Source organism: Scaptodrosophila lebanonensis, unplaced genomic scaffold, assembly GCF_003285725.1.
Source record: "Scaptodrosophila lebanonensis strain 11010-0011.00,11010-0021.00 unplaced genomic scaffold, SlebRS2 tig00000089-arrow-pilon, whole genome shotgun sequence".
In the NCBI taxonomy this organism is placed as follows: Eukaryota; Metazoa; Arthropoda; class Insecta; order Diptera; family Drosophilidae; genus Scaptodrosophila; species Scaptodrosophila lebanonensis.
This window is the reverse complement of record NW_022060565.1, coordinates 2,388,688-2,403,750: the sequence shown is the minus strand read 5'-3', so window position 1 is coordinate 2,403,750 and position 15,063 is coordinate 2,388,688. Positions and strand designations below refer to the sequence as shown.

Genomic DNA, 15,063 nt, shown 5'->3' with positions numbered 1-15,063 from the left:
CAACTTCAAATTGTTAGGCGCATTTTTAAAGAAATAAAGAGGTTGCTTGATGCACTCCTCCTTTAATTCTTGGAATTTCCCCCCTATAACGAACATTACATGCTTTTAGTGCTAATTACCCGCATGATACTTACCTGTATTTATCTTCTTAACAAATATTGCTTTAAAAGGGACTTAGCATCAATGTACTTATTATCTAGCCATGAAATTGATGCTATTGCTTTGGTTTAAGAGCGTACGAGTACGGGGCACCGATTTCAATCAACCTTTTAGTGAAGCATATTTTGTTGGTAGTAGAAGTAAATTAAGTGAATGATTTTATACGTTATAAGTATTGCATCAATTTGACAAATCTGCACAATATTGTTAGATGTTATACAATTCATTTTTATTATTATAATTTGATTTAGTCTTAGTCCACCAATTTAGATAAAACTTCACTTTATATATCCAATTTCATTAACAAACAATTCAGGAGTAAATAATCCAGTTATTAGCATTTTCGATAGTAGGAAGGGCACATAAGTTTCTTAGAGTTCCGAAGATATTAAAAATATATTCACTCATGATACATATTTATATATGTATATGTATGTATTTGTGCTTAATAAAGTTTTTGATCTGGCTGAGTGAAACGCTCTTTCACCACACATCGACCACTGAATGATTTCAATTAAAGGCTTTCCTTTGCAGCGGACACACTTAATAAACCTGCATATATTAAATTTTGTGTTAATTTTTTTTTACTGTAAATGCTTAAAATCAATTTGCGATAAATAAAAAAACCACAATTGCCGCGCAAACTCTGATGGTTGGCGCATAAAAGCGCCGCTTAAAATCTCAATTTAACAAATCGCAATATTGATTAAAGTCGAATTAAAAAGCCAAAAGCTTTTTAATTCAGCGGCCAGACAGTTCGTCGCCCACAAAGGCCCAACATAAAAATGTTTCGACAAGCGCCTATTAGCGGGCCACTTAGCGTGGTTGAGTTTTTTGTGCGGTGGTGGTCATTCAGTGATGCAGGTGCCTGGTTAAGCCTTCCAGATGGCTGTGTGCTTACCCACCTGCAGTCCACAATTGTGGACAATACTTTAAAATATTAATACAATTATCTATTGAATTTTTCATGCAAAATTCGAGTCTAAAACTGCATACTTAATTTCATTATATTCATGAATTACTTCAAAACATACCTCATCCAGTTTTTTCCTCAAAGCCAGTAACTGCGCAATTGGTAGGAAAAGAGTGGCCACAACGTAGCTGGTGGCAGAAATTTAGCCGATCCGACCCATCAAGGGTTGTCGGTCAAGCAACAGGTCGGTATTCACACTTTGGTTAAGCTGTCGACAAATTGCTCTCTTAGCCACTACAAGAATCCAGCTGAAAGAATGACTTTTTGATCTTTCCGATACCGTTCTTTGATGGCTGTTGGTATCTTCGCGTTTCAAAGATTGCGAGACTTAGGATGTTTTTTTGTTTGTACAAGATACTTAAATATCAATATAAATTTCATTTATTCGCTTTTACTTTGTCTTGAGTTGCACTCGCACATTTCATTAGAGTAACATTAATAAGTAATTAAAATGAAACAAAAAAGGAAGGATATGAAAAATGCATGAAGCAAAAATACAGCGTCCTGATAAAATAAAACTGTTACTATTAACTATGAGCTATGAATGTACATAAGTATGTTTAAAAACAAAATCGAATAGCGAAAAAAGGAGTTGCTCTAATGGAATTCTTTGCCGTCACTCGGCTAATCCTAGGTGCTAATTTAGGTTTATAGCAATTTCAATTTCAATAATACCGCGCAGTTGGACCCTCATCTAGTAGTTGAGTTTGAGGGCGAAGTCCACATCCATTTTGACGCCAGGTTTGCGAACAACCACTGCTTGATCCCGTTGCGACACCTCCAACTGCTGTGTGACGCCATTGACTGTGATTGTAGCCCCGCTAGGCAGACGTCCCAGGCCCGCAATCACGATGCGTTCAATCCAGGCCTCACTCTTATAATTTGGCTTTCCAATGAAGCTGTTGGTGAGCTGATTGTTCGCAAAGTCGTACTTTACATAAATAAAGGAGCCGCTACGATAGGCATAGCTCTTCTCATCATCCACGAAAAGCGTGCCGGAAGCCTTGCCCTCACGATCCAGACACACGATAAGCGTGTAAGGGTCATGCAGCATTAGCGTGGCAGCGCGGCGAAGGCGCTCCTTTTTGGGTACGATGCTGCCCCCACGCTGAAACACAGGAATCTGCAAATAAATGATTTGTTATCGAGGATTGCACAGATTACTTGGCTTATAAATAAAACCTTATACTCATCAACTGGCACGCTTTCGTGACCGACTCGATCATGACGCTGATAAGTGTCCACATCATACCAGTAGTCGCCGGTCTTTTTATCATCCTTAACCGGGAAATAAACATCTACCTTGTTTACGCCCTGTTGCATGACAGGCCGTACCAGAAGGCGATCCTGCACAAGCAGGGAGTTGTCAATACTATAGGCGTCCTTGTCCTGTGGATAATGTGCCAGCAGTGGACGAATGACTGGAGCTCCCTCCCGCTCTAGTTCGTAAAAAGCGGTGTACCAAAGCGGCAGATAGCTGTAGCGTTTAACCAGCGCGTTCTTAATGATTAGGCGCGTGCGTTCGGGAAAGAGCCAGGGCTCCCGTCGCTTGGTGTCAATGTGAGCGTGCGCACGGAAGAAGGGCAGGAAAGCGCCGGTCTGGTACCAACGCTCGATCAACTCGCTATCTGGATTGCCAAAGAAGCCGCCGATATCAGCTCCACAGAAGGAGAAACCGGCTACAGCCTCACTGAGGCACATCTTGATGGAGTGCTGCATATGAGTCCAGTCAGCCATGTTATCCCCAGTCCAGATGGCTGCAAAACGCTGTGAGCCCGCAAAGTGCCCTCGAGTTAGAATGAATGGACGCTGGTTGGGATCACGCTTTAAAAGACCATCAAAGGTGCCCATGAGATGCATATGAGCGTACAGATTGTGCACATCGCGATGTTCCCAGTTCCCGAAGTGCACCAGATCCTTGGGCGCTGTCACCTCGGGTCCATTGAACACTGAAGGCTCGTTCATGTCATTCCAAATCATAACGTCGGAGGTTACTGTTTTGAAGTTGCTCAGCAGGTACTGGCTTCCATAATAGTCGCGCACAACGGGATTGAAGAAATCAGGATACCTGGCAGCGCCTGGCCAGCACCAGCCTTCGTAATCATTTCCATCACGCGTTTTCACATAGTAGCCTCGTTCTGTACAATCATTGTGGAAGAAGTAGCCACTGTCGCGCTTAATATGCGGATCAATTATAATGACTAGGTGACGGCCCAGCTCAGTGAGATTCTTTATCATGGTCAGCGGCTCGGGAAACTTGAAACTGTCCCATGTGAAGTATTTTTTATTGTCCGTGTACTCAATGTCTAGCCACATAGTGTCCATGGGCATGTTGTACTCATCGAATTTTGCAGACACCGAGGTCACGTCCTTTTCGTCGTTGTAGTTCCATCGACACTGATGGTAGGCGAGAGCGAAAAGCTGCGGAAGCTCATGAGTACCTGTCAGTGCAGAGTACTGCTTAAAAGCATCCATTGGCTTCGGGCCGAGCAAAATAAAGGCATCAATTATTCCCGACTCGGACATGAAGTGGGCCGCAGGTGGCGTTGACTTTCGTGAACCGGAAACAAAATTCACCAACGAGGAAACCACATTCGTTTCCGAAGAGCTGATATCCACCCAGGTCTCGGCTGCATTCTGCCAGTAGACACCTGCTGTACGCTGAGGACTGCAAAAATGAGAGAAGTACATGAGCAACAACTTTTGGACACCTCTGCTGTGACTGCTACTTACCCGTGTCCATAAAGTACCGGAACTGAGCCGTATAGTGCCATTTTGCTGTCCACTACATACTCAAACACGTCCAAATTGTACAGGCGATAGGGATCGGTGCCGGATGTTGACTTTAGTATAAAACTATCGGCATGCTCGGGTATACCGAAAAGAACCTCGGCAGCAGGAAATGAGAAGTCCAGAGCCACAGCTTCCGGGCCATTTGGCTTGGCATCGTGATGCGATTTGAAATTTTCCTCCCAGGTGCCTGGCTCATCATCCTGCTGCGCCTCTGCAGCGGGTTGCTCTCCACCCTCCGGCGCCTCTGCAGGCGCAGACGTCTTCTGGCGTAAGTGCTCAAAGTACATCCAGTTCTTCGCATTCACAGAAACGGCAAGCACATCACCCTCGTAGAAATCAATTCGAAACGGATCCGCAAATAGCACAGCCTTTGTATTACCAGCAATGACAGTCAATTCTCCATTCATCTCGCTGCGTTCGCGTATGCGACCCAATTCCGGCTGTCCTTTGAGCGCATGCTCCACACGATAACGTGGACGTAGTGGTTCCTTCTCATCAATTTGCAACCGGAATGAGCTACCGACCAGAGCCTCCAATTTAAGCGAAAATTTATGATTATTCTCTTTGTTGACCAACTCCGCTGTCAGCGAATCCGAATATGTGTTCAATGAGCCTTCAACGAGTGCATATTTGCTGCCGGAGCTCTGCACCTTACGCGACCGCTTGCAGAAGCTGCTCTGCTCGCAGGTTTTGAAATTATTTGGGTCGACGCCAACACTGTAGCTAAAGAGTGCCCCAAATGTAAGCAATATGGCGACAGCAGAGCGCATTTTGATGCGTTTTTGCCGGCTTACCGCTCCGTCTACGTTCGTTCTGTCGATTTTAAGATTTTAGATTGCGCTGTAATATTAAAAATAATGGTGATATAAATTTTTTTATTTTAAACTAGAATATTTAAAAGAATATTTGTCTACTAAAGACCGCCACTTTGCCACTATCTTTACGGTTGTTATCGTCTGTGTTGTTGAAACTGCAAATTGATTATAGTATTCATGTACACGTCAGAGTTTCCTATACAAGCAATTTCGATGAAATTAATTGTTGTCCCAAACGCTTCAATGACTATTTACGGTGCTCAACGTTATATACAGTTGAAATAAAATTCAGTACCTTAAGAATCTTAAGAATCTTATTGCAGCCATTGTCGATGACGAATGTATAATGAAACTTCAACAAGATATTCCATATAGACAATAATAAATAAAGCATCAACTTTGTGCAGCTGTTGCGCAATGCAAGCGGTGGCGCTGTCATTAATACCTAACAATTAAATATGTATCCACAAACGCTTCTTACCCAAAAAGTTACATATACTATATCACGTTAACAAATAATTTCTCCTTCGAAACTGCACCGAGAAACGACACTCGCCGGCTTAAGCAAAACAGTGTGCACCTAAGTTATATAAATGAAAATATTTAGCATAGCATTGCAGTTTACACATTTCTTTACAAAATGTGAATGGCAAAAGAGGCGCGCTCCTGCAATTTGAATGAAAACAGAATTTTATTATCGTAGATTATTCAATTTTTTAAAGAGGAAAACACATACTGAAACAGCACATACAAATTAAACGTTCAAGATGAGACGAAAATACACACTGTAATAAGTAATAAGGGCGGTCTCAACAAAGATACAAGCAGAGTCGAGCCATCTGGGAGGTATTCCGTTCCATACAAATTTCCCATGTATGTACATATGTACATATATATAAGGGGCAAAAAAATTCAATAGCGTATCAGATTGTTGACAGGGAATGAACGGCGCAAGCTCATGCACTTTTCCCGATCAATGAACAAGGCATTGACCTTAGCTCGTAAATCCACCTCCAGTTTGCAGCGTGTTCTGAGCAAACTCTGGTGTGTGGCCTCGGCCTCTTGCAGTTTGTGGTGCAGTTTATCAACGGTGCCCTGAATGTCCTGCACTTCCTTCACTAGACGATCCTGAGCGTAATCTCTGCGGTGATTCATAGGGTAGAGGAAAACGTGTAAATATAAATCTAAATGTATGATAATGGTAAAGTGTATTGACTGACTTGCACAACTCCACGCCTTCACGATGGGATCGAGCCTCCAAACGTGTTTGAGCCACCATCATCGGTCCAGCCTTGTCCTGCACAGCCTTTTGAAGCAGGAACAGATGCTTCTCCATATCAAACAGCTCTTGCTGCACTTTATGTAAGTGTAGTTGTACGCGGTTCTTAGCCTCAGACATTTCCTGTGCACGTCGATCGAAAGCGTTGTTCGTGTTGCTCCAGTGATCCCAAACTGAAGCCGCCACAGCATTTACCACATTCTGAGAGTCGCTGCGCAACTGCGACAGCTTGGCACGCTCGGCCTGGGAGCTGCACAAAATCATTAAATCAAATAGTGAAAATATGTACATATGAGCCAAGATGATAGCTTACCGTCGCACGTGATCGCTGCTGGTCTGTGCCCAAGACTCCTGTGTGCTAACCGATGGATCGAACTTCTCGATGCCACCGTAGTAGGTAATGCCGCGGCTATGATTATTCATCTGATGGCACATGGAATCAATTCCCAATGAAGACTCCTTATGGGCCACATCATCCTCCAGAAGATGTTGGGCACCCCGACAGTCAAGCGCCTGTTTGGCGATCTTCTCGTGCAGGCCGCTCAGACGATCGCGTGACAGACGCAAATTATTTATCTCTAGTAACAGCGCCTTCTCCACGTCGTCGTGCACCTTCTCAGTATCCTGGCGCGACTCGCGATGGAAGAGGCACTCCTGTGCGATATGTAATGGTATCTCCAAATCCAGTAGTGCTTTGCCACACAGCCGCTGCAAATCATTTATGTCTGACATCTCGGCAATGAGCTTTTCCAGCTCACCGTTCAGTTCGTTGCGCCAAAATGTCAAATCCGTGATGCGTTCACCCAAACAACGTCCTGCGTCACGTTGTCCCGAAGTGGCCTTTTCGTCCGTCTCGCGCATTAGGCGGAGGGCATCGTTGCGCATGCGCTCAGACATATTTCTGATTCGTGATTTCACAGATATGTAAAAGAGCCATAGGAAGGATAGACAATGCGTTAGTACTTACCGGTTCATATTGGACTCGAGGTATCTCATCATGTTGTTGTTGTACCATTCAGTGTTGGTGTAGCGTGTGTAGAGTGCGGCACGCGCTGCATGCTGAGGATTCCTATCGAAACCGGTCACCACATTGGGAAAGATCATGCCCTCGGTCCGCATGCCCCTAGGCATGAAGCACTGTTTAGTCAGCTGGTTAGTTACTGGCTGATCTGGCAGATGCTTAACCTTAATAAGCTCATAAGCCAAGGCAGGACGCCATGGATGTCGGTTCGAGTTCGCATAGGCATTGCCAACCCGTGGTGGCACCGACGGCCCCACCACTTGCTCCACGCAGGGCAGCGCACCCGCTTGGCTCCATGGCTGCAATTGTGAATACATTATCGTTGGTTTCGGCACATTCAACTTAGCCTGGGTTCTGCCGCGTCTAAACATCTTGCCAACAGTGATTATGGATTACGAATAGCAGTGCAATGTGAAAATAAGACCTGCAATGGTCACTACTTGAATTTTTTAAACGTTCGATTTACTTTTACTAAAAATTTTGGTTTTTCAAAAATGGAAAACTATTTGTTTATGTGCGTGTTTGTGAGAGTCCAAGAAAAACTAACAAGATAGATTTAAAACAATCAAAGAGTTGTGTAAAACGGCTTGCTAAGTTTCGTGAACAGATATACGTATAACTATGTACATCCATATGTATGTACATAAGTACATACCAAGCAGGATCTCAGTTCTTGCCAAATGGTACTTTTCGCACATCAATTTTTTTCCATACATCAATTTAGAAAGGCTTATCATAAAATCCCATTTGGTAAGAATATATACATAAACATGAACATACTTGTGTAGATATTTCTGAGAACTATGTTATTTGATTCTTTGTTTTGTGAGGTGTTAAATATGCGTTATGGTCACGGTTGCCACTTCAAGTCAATTTTATTGTCAGTTGCATATACGAGTATACTTAAAGCTATTTAATCTTGAGTCATAGTTACGAATGTAGTTCTTTCCTCAGGCTATCTTAAACTTTTCTCACTTGCAAATGGACATGCCCAACAAATTACGATCATGACACATTTACTTAAAAGGATCCTTTTTGCCATCCCCGCGAATAGGTAGATATAGAACACAAGGAGTAAGTCCTCGTACCTTAATAGGTAGGATCATTTTTATTTCTACAAAATCGTATTCTGCTAAAATATGACTGGCATATTCCTTTTCATGAGGAGGGCACAGTTGCCCATATTTTTAACTTTTTAACAGCATTCATCTGTTCATACATATGTATGTATGTATGTATGTATTTTCTGAAAGCGTTCTTTAAGTTTTCGTTTACATTTTTGAACTAAGTATTGTATGTATGTACATATGTATGTATTTCCAAACCAAAATAAATTACAAACTCCAATTAAAAAGTGGCAGCCGTGAAAGTGAAATAGAAGATGATGATATAATGATGGTTTTAATGATAATGATGAGATACATATGATTCCATTAGATTGCGGTGGTCCTTGCGTTCCAAATACTCGTTCATATCGGCAGTGGGCCATTTGTCCAGCAGGTTATCTTTGACCAAGCGATGATCGAAGATTCGATTTTCGAGATATGAGTGCTTGTGGAATTTGGTGACCTCTTGACCTTTTAGTGGTGCCATTTCTTCATAAATTTTCTTGTGAAAGCGTTTAATAATTGCTTTAACTGCATTCAATTTTACACGCTTATCACAAAAACACTCACAATGGGAATACTAGAACGCAATAGCAGGTTTTTCAACGTCTCAGGGGCCTTTGGCTGTGGATTTGGATAGCGTTGACTAAGAAAATGATCTTCATTCGCCCAGCAAAGCATTTGCCGTGGATATCGAACACACCGTAAGCGAGCTCTGGAATGTTGCAACTGATTTCAAAACGCCCATGGTACCAGGTCTAACAAAATACTGTAACTGTTTATTGATTAAACTTGTGAAATATCTTAGTAACTTGATGGTTGTCGGGTTCGTTTATCCTGTCTGGATTGTGAAATCGATGACTTTGAGCACGGGTTTATTGACCCATTTCAAAAATACAATTAAGGACATACAGATATTTCATCATAGCGTGCAGGAAGCCAAGGGACAAATTGACATGGTCGCACAAATATACAATTAAATATAAATAATTGATTCCGAAAAAACGCCTAACAGAAGTTTATTGCGTCCTATTGCCCCAATAACGGAATTTGTGTCATATCTGTAGCGTACAAAAATAGAATAAACAAATTTAGTTTAAAAATTAATTCATTAAAGCGTTGGGTAGCGATAACAATAAGGCATACACTTCATTATTTTGTAACTACCATTCACACATTTTTTACTTCACGAGTGTGTACACACTGCTAATGTACGACATTAAGCATGGGCTGGAATGCACCTAGGTAAGAAGAAGCATGTCAGCGAGGCAAAGACAACGACCAACGCGAACGTAGGAATATTTGCACAACAGTGGGAATACAACAAAAAAGGGAACGGATGTGACAGCTAGGAAATTGAACTGCCTGCTCAATAGTAGAATATTTCAAATTCAATAGCCAGAGAAACATATATCAGTCGTTACGATGAGCCTGAACAACAATAAGGCGAATACCACAACAAGTGACGCGGCGACGGCAACGATACTTTCTGCTGATGCGGATGCAGATGCTGAGAATGCCAGCGCTGAGGCTGGTGATACTGGTGATAGCGGCAACGCCGCCGCAGATGAGGCTAAGGAGCGCACAGAGCTGCAACAATTTATTAAAGATCTGCAGGATAAGATCGATAGCAAGCAACAGCTGCGCAAGAAAAACTCGGATTTTGAGTACCCAGGCGAGAAGTATTTTGCGCGCTTGGACTCAAGTCTTAAGAAAAACACCGCTTTTGTAAAAAAGCTTAAAATGTTTACGGCCACGCAACTGGATTCGATGCTACGCGAGCTTTCCGCCCTCAATCTGAGCAAATATATATCGGAAATATGCGCTGCTCTTTCCGAGGCTAAGCTGAAAATGACAGACGTGCCGGCGGTGGTGTCGCTTGCATCGAAGTTGCATTGCACCTATGCTGATTTTGATTCACAGTTTTTGGAGGCATGGCAGAAGACTTTAAACATCAAGGCGTCTGAGAAGATCACTAATCCCAGCAAGCTGCGCGTTGACCTGCGCCTATTCGCGGAGCTAGTCAGTTCAGGTGTGCTTCCGATGAAGTCGGGTCTAGCGCAGCTAGGCATGGTGCTAGTGCAACTAATAGCGCAGGATAAGGATGATCATAGCAACTTTTCCATTATTCTTTCCTTCTGTCGACACTGCGGTGAAGAATATGCTGGTCTAGTGCCGCAAAAGATGCAGAACCTGGCGACCAAGTATGGCGTAGAGGTGCCAAAGTCAGATTTCCTTACCGCTGAAAAGCAACTCAATTTACGGACTATGCTCAAGGGCTATTTCAAAGCCCTGTGCAAACACGTGCTGTCCGAACAGGGCGAATTAATGAGCATGACAAAAAATTTACGTCGAACCATGGAGTGCAAAGGCGAGATATCTCAGGAGAAACGCGAGAAGAGCGAACTGATGCAGGCTAACTTCGACAAGCTGCTCGCCTCGGCGCAATCTCTGTCGGAACTCTTGGGGGAGCCGATGCCTGAGCTAGCCAAGGAGGTTGAGTGCTGCAATCCCGGCACAGTCATCGAGAATATGCTGGACAGCGCCACCTTTGGCCCGGTAGATCCCTGGGGCGACGAAGATACACGCAGCTTTTACACGGATTTGCCGGATTTGCGTCAGTTTCTGCCCAACTTTTCGGCGCCAAAGGTGGATCTAGAAACATTGGAGGAGACCACCGAGCTGACCGAAGAGGCAATCGAGGCAAATATCGATGCCGAGCTAGACCTAGATGATCCTCCTTCAACAGCTTCTGACACGCCGCAGGATAAGGAGGCTGAAGAGCAAGGAACGGGTGCAAGAGCAGCTTCAACCACCCCAGAGCCGATCCTAAAACCACATAACGATAAGAAAATGGCTAATGCGCTAATGGAGATCGGTCGCCAGCAGAATAGCAATCCGCAGCATCCACAACAATCACAGGGCAGCAACGCCGCCCAAATGCGCCAGCAGTTCGACAGCTTCCTGGTCAATCTATTCAATTGCGTCAACAAAGAACTGATTGACTCGGCAGCAATTGAGTTTCTGCTCAACTTTAATACAAAACACCATCGCAAAAAGCTGACGCGCACCATTTTCGGTGTGCAGCGCACCCGCCTAGACATTTTGCCCTATCTGTCCCGTTTCGTAGCCATTGTCCACATGTGCAACATGGACGTGGCCGCTGATCTTTCCGAGCTACTGCGCAAGGAGTTTAAGTGGCATATACGTAAGAAAAATCAGCTTAATATCGAATCTAAACTAAAGATCGTACGTTTTATTGGCGAAATGGTCAAATTCGGCCTATTCAAAAAGTTCGACGCACTTGGTTGTCTCAAGATGCTGTTGCGCGACTTCCAGCACCATCAAATCGAGATGGCCTGTGCCTTTGTGGAAGTCGCCGGAGTCTATCTGTACAACTGTCGAGACTCGCGACTCCTGATGAACGTGTTTTTAGACCAGATGCTGCGGCTAAAGACTGCAACGGCCATGGATTCGCGACATGCGGCGCAAATTGAAAGTGTCTACTACCTGGTGAAGCCACCCGAGTCCTCAAAACGTGAGGCCGCTCCTCGCCCACCCATGTACGAGTATATACGACATCTTATTTTTGAGGAGCTCTGCAAACAAAATGTGGAGCGCTGCATTAAAATGCTGCGTCGCATCAACTGGACTGACCCGGAAACCTGCAACTATGCCATCAAGTGCCTAAGCAAGGCGTATCTGTTGCGGTTCCCCCTAATACGCTGCCTTGCAGATCTAGTATCCGGACTAAGCTCCTATCAGCCGCGCGCCATCACCATTGTGATCGACAACGTCTTCGAGGATATTCGAGCCGGCCTGGAAATTCACTCTCCCAAGATGTCACAACGTCGCATCGCCATGGCCAAGTATCTGGGCGAGATGTATAATTACAAGCTGGTCGAGTCAACCCACATCCTAAATACGCTCTACTCAATAATATCATTAGGCGTCTCATTGGATGTTAATGTGGTGTCACCCTTGGATCCGCCCGATAGTCTATTTCGCCTTAAACTGGCCTGCATGCTCTTGGATACTTGTGGGCCCTACTTCACCAGCCAGGCCACCCGTAAAAAGTGAGTAGTGGGCTAGGCAAGGGAGTACAAATTAAAAATATACGCGAAAGGAGAAAGAGGGAACGATATTGGCTTAATATAACAACAGTTTTAAAATTTATATATTTATGCCGCTCACAGGAAGTGTTAACACCCATAAGGAAGAATGTTAGACATGCCATACTTACATTTCTGATCAGCATGGCGAAACGAATCCAAATCATTACTTGTCTGTCTGTTTCAATCACTACTCCTCCCACATATAGCTAGACCAAGCTAGATTACTGCATCTACAGCTGCCACGGAAAGGATTTCCCTTATTTGTAGAAAAAGCATATACGTTTATGAAGGTACTGGAACCAAATGAGATGTTGAGTGTATGGTTGTTATTATTACTAAAACAATTAAGCGTGTAATTATCCCATTAACAAGTTAGAACAGATTTCATACTATTATTATTGTTGTATTAGAACCAAGTATCGATCAAATAGAAATGGAAACAAATAAAATCATGTAATTCTGTTTTTGTTTTACAGGCTGGATTACTTTCTGGTATTTTTCCAGCACTACTACTGGTTCAAAAAGTCGCATCCCGTGTTCGCCCATCCAGAAGATACATCTGATCTGTTTCCCATACTTGTGGATCACACATATCGCGACTGTTTGGCCGCAGTGCGTCCGAAACTGAAGGTAAGTTGAAAATCTTGGCATACAGACTGCGACAAATTGTATTACAATTCGATAATTGTCGCAGCTATACAAGAGTTTGGAGCAGGCCAAAGAAGCCATTGAGCAGCTTAAAGAACAGCTCTACCCGCAGCTGAAGTCCACTGATGGCACCCAATCTGGATTGACCATAGGCGAGCATAGTGAATTGGAGGAAGGGGTAAGCTGTGCTAAATCTTAACGTGGTTCTTAAATTCCATTGTTAATTCTTCGCAGGTAACGGATGAGGAATCTGGCTCAGCAACTGAGCATCGGCAGCGACATGCAGCTGCTGCCGAGGCTGAGCCTGAAGCTGAGACGGAGCATAACAATGACTGGACTGAAAATGAAGTGGAGCAAGCAGTGCCACAAGCGCCGCCCGAAAAGTCTAAGGAGGATATCGAATTTGAGCAAATGTATGAAAAAATGACTGCCGACTCGTATCAAGAGCGTCTCAAGGAGCCGCTTAAGGCCACTGCTAAGGATATACCAGTGCCCATGACCGTGCGTCTGCAAAAGAAATCCTATGACCATATAAGCGCTTGTAGCAGCAGCAGTAGCGCCACATCACTGATCTCAAAATCTGCGGGCTCCACACTGAGCGTGCGGAGCTCCACAGACTCAATACTGTACCCCAGCGCATCTTCAGTTTCCTTAGGTAACAATCTTGCTAAAAGCGAGAGCGCTACCGAGACTAAGGGCGGTGCTGTGCCATTTGTGCTAATGGTACGCGGGCACAAGGGGGGCAAACAGCAGTTCAAATCTTTTGTTGCACCCCCCGATTCGCATCTGGCTATCAATCTCAAGCTTCAGGAGCAAAAGACACGTGAGGAGAAAGAGAGGGTCAAGCGACTGACACTCGATATAACAGAGCGAATTGAGGAAGAGGATTATCAAGAATCTTTGCTTCCACCCCAGCAACGCAACTTTACGCAAAGCTACTACCAGAAACCCCACAAGCACAAATTTAAGCATCAGAAAGGTGCGCCCGATGCTGATCTGATATTTCACTGAATCACCGACTTACCACCTTCATTAGCCCACGCTGCCAGGCTCAACGACAATGAAGATGCGGCCACGATGACGAGAAGACGACAACGAAAGTAGTAGTAGTAGACGCATAGACCACCCACGGGCATTTAAATCAGGCGTTGGTATTGACTGTGCGTCTCGACCCTTGTGAGAAATGGCAAGTTGTTGGCCCACCGCCAACGACGCTGGCACGCCATCCTGATCCTGCCATCTTGTTTAATGTTGATTCGATTCTATAATTTTCGTATTCTTGTTTTAATATAGCTCTTGCATTTGGCTATGAATATGTCAAGTAATAAAGTGACGCTCAAAGAGCATCATTTTTAAGCATAGCATCAAGGTATTTAAGGTTTCCAAATGCTTAAATGCTAAGTCCCTCACTAGCAGCACTGCTTGGTTGGTCAGCCAGTCATAGAGTCAGTCGTAGTCAGTCACCCGATTGCTGTGGGCTCGCGCATATTATTGTTATATACTTTTGTACTTTAATAATGTCGTCGTCTCAATTCAAGCTAAGCTTATTTTGTTAAGCATATGTATTTAGAATGTACATACATAGATATAGGAATTAAAGTTGCCTCTTTATTTTAAAGTACTATTTCATCTGTTTTTTTTTTTTTTGTTTTTTGTAGGTTTTCATAGTTTTCTTTTCAATAGTCTCTAGCTCTATTAGTTGTCTTTCAATAATAAAAAGCTTTTAAAATACAAGTAGTTGGAGTTTGCTAAAAAAAAAAATGTAACTACTATAACAAACGACTTCCATACCACATCGAAATTTAAAAGGTAGACACCCTAACGATTATTCGTAGGAGTCTCGGTTAGTAAGGTAGGGACGATTTTAAAGCAGAGCTTGTACTTTTGAAACAAGAGCTCCGTTTACTAAGTAAAATTAGAGTTTTGTACCATAAGAAAAGTTGAAAATCACTAGATTCTTGAATAAAGATTGACTACAAAAAATAAAAATACTTTCGTTATCTGTATGAAACGGGTCGATTATTCTACGCAAGATCAAATAATGCACCCAATACTGGAACACAATTACAGTTGACGGTCAGTTGTAACTAAAAGTGTAGTTTTCTTTTAAAATATTGACGTTACATTCGGAACGAAGCGTAATATACCGGGAAG

The 15,063-nt window shown here is 43.4% G+C and overlaps 3 protein-coding genes across 4 annotated transcripts; 1 reads left to right on the top strand and 2 right to left on the bottom strand.

Annotated features, from left to right (window-relative positions):
* Positions 1-1,490: 1,490 nt before the first annotated feature.
* On the bottom strand, positions 1,491-5,291 carry LOC115626805 (neutral alpha-glucosidase AB). The gene is made up of 4 exons (XM_030522275.1): positions 5,222-5,291; positions 3,866-4,765; positions 2,315-3,800; positions 1,491-2,255 (listed from the first exon to the last, which is right to left on the bottom strand). The coding sequence occupies exons 2-4, from the start codon at positions 4,693-4,695 to the stop codon at positions 1,827-1,829; spliced, it is 2,745 nt and encodes a 914-aa protein (XP_030378135.1). The 5' UTR covers positions 4,696-4,765; positions 5,222-5,291; the 3' UTR covers positions 1,491-1,826.
* A 121-nt stretch (positions 5,292-5,412) lies between these two features.
* On the bottom strand, positions 5,413-7,516 carry LOC115626842 (tektin-3). The gene is made up of 4 exons (XM_030522329.1): positions 6,987-7,516; positions 6,333-6,920; positions 5,961-6,269; positions 5,413-5,881 (listed from the first exon to the last, which is right to left on the bottom strand). The coding sequence occupies exons 1-4, from the start codon at positions 7,409-7,411 to the stop codon at positions 5,653-5,655; spliced, it is 1,551 nt and encodes a 516-aa protein (XP_030378189.1). The 5' UTR covers positions 7,412-7,516; the 3' UTR covers positions 5,413-5,652.
* A 1,907-nt stretch (positions 7,517-9,423) lies between these two features.
* On the top strand, positions 9,424-14,898 carry LOC115626847 (regulator of nonsense transcripts 2). Of its 2 annotated transcripts, XM_030522345.1 has the most exons (5): positions 9,424-12,222; positions 12,738-12,891; positions 12,956-13,087; positions 13,144-13,888; positions 13,946-14,898. In XM_030522345.1, exons 1-5 carry the CDS (start codon positions 9,572-9,574, stop codon positions 14,011-14,013), a joined length of 3,750 nt encoding a protein of 1,249 aa, XP_030378205.1. In that variant the 5' UTR covers positions 9,424-9,571; the 3' UTR covers positions 14,014-14,898. The 2 variants fall into 2 exon arrangements, with proteins under 2 accessions (XP_030378205.1, XP_030378206.1); XM_030522346.1 differs by having other exon boundaries at positions 13,144-14,898.
* Positions 14,899-15,063: the final 165 nt, after the last annotated feature.

Coding starts and splice junctions, on each gene's coding strand:
- LOC115626805 (XM_030522275.1), bottom strand. CDS start 4,695: ATGCGCTCTGCTGTCGCCATATTGCTTACATTTGGGGCACTCTTTAGC. Junction 3,801..3,865: donor CCGGTACTTTATGGACACGG/GTAAGTAGCAGT, acceptor TCATTTTTGCAG/TCCTCAGCGTACAGCAGGTG. Junction 2,256..2,314: donor TGCCAGTTGATGAGTATAAG/GTTTTATTTATA, acceptor ATTTATTTGCAG/ATTCCTGTGTTTCAGCGTGG.
- LOC115626847 (XM_030522345.1), top strand. CDS start 9,572: ATGAGCCTGAACAACAATAAGGCGAATACCACAACAAGTGACGCGGCG. Junction 12,223..12,737: donor AGCCAGGCCACCCGTAAAAA/GTGAGTAGTGGG, acceptor TTTGTTTTACAG/GCTGGATTACTTTCTGGTAT. Junction 13,889..13,945: donor CAAATTTAAGCATCAGAAAG/GTGCGCCCGATG, acceptor CACCTTCATTAG/CCCACGCTGCCAGGCTCAAC.
- LOC115626842 (XM_030522329.1), bottom strand. CDS start 7,411: ATGTTTAGACGCGGCAGAACCCAGGCTAAGTTGAATGTGCCGAAACCA. Junction 6,921..6,986: donor CTCGAGTCCAATATGAACCG/GTAAGTACTAAC, acceptor ATCACGAATCAG/AAATATGTCTGAGCGCATGC. Junction 6,270..6,332: donor AGCAGCGATCACGTGCGACG/GTAAGCTATCAT, acceptor GATTTTGTGCAG/CTCCCAGGCCGAGCGTGCCA.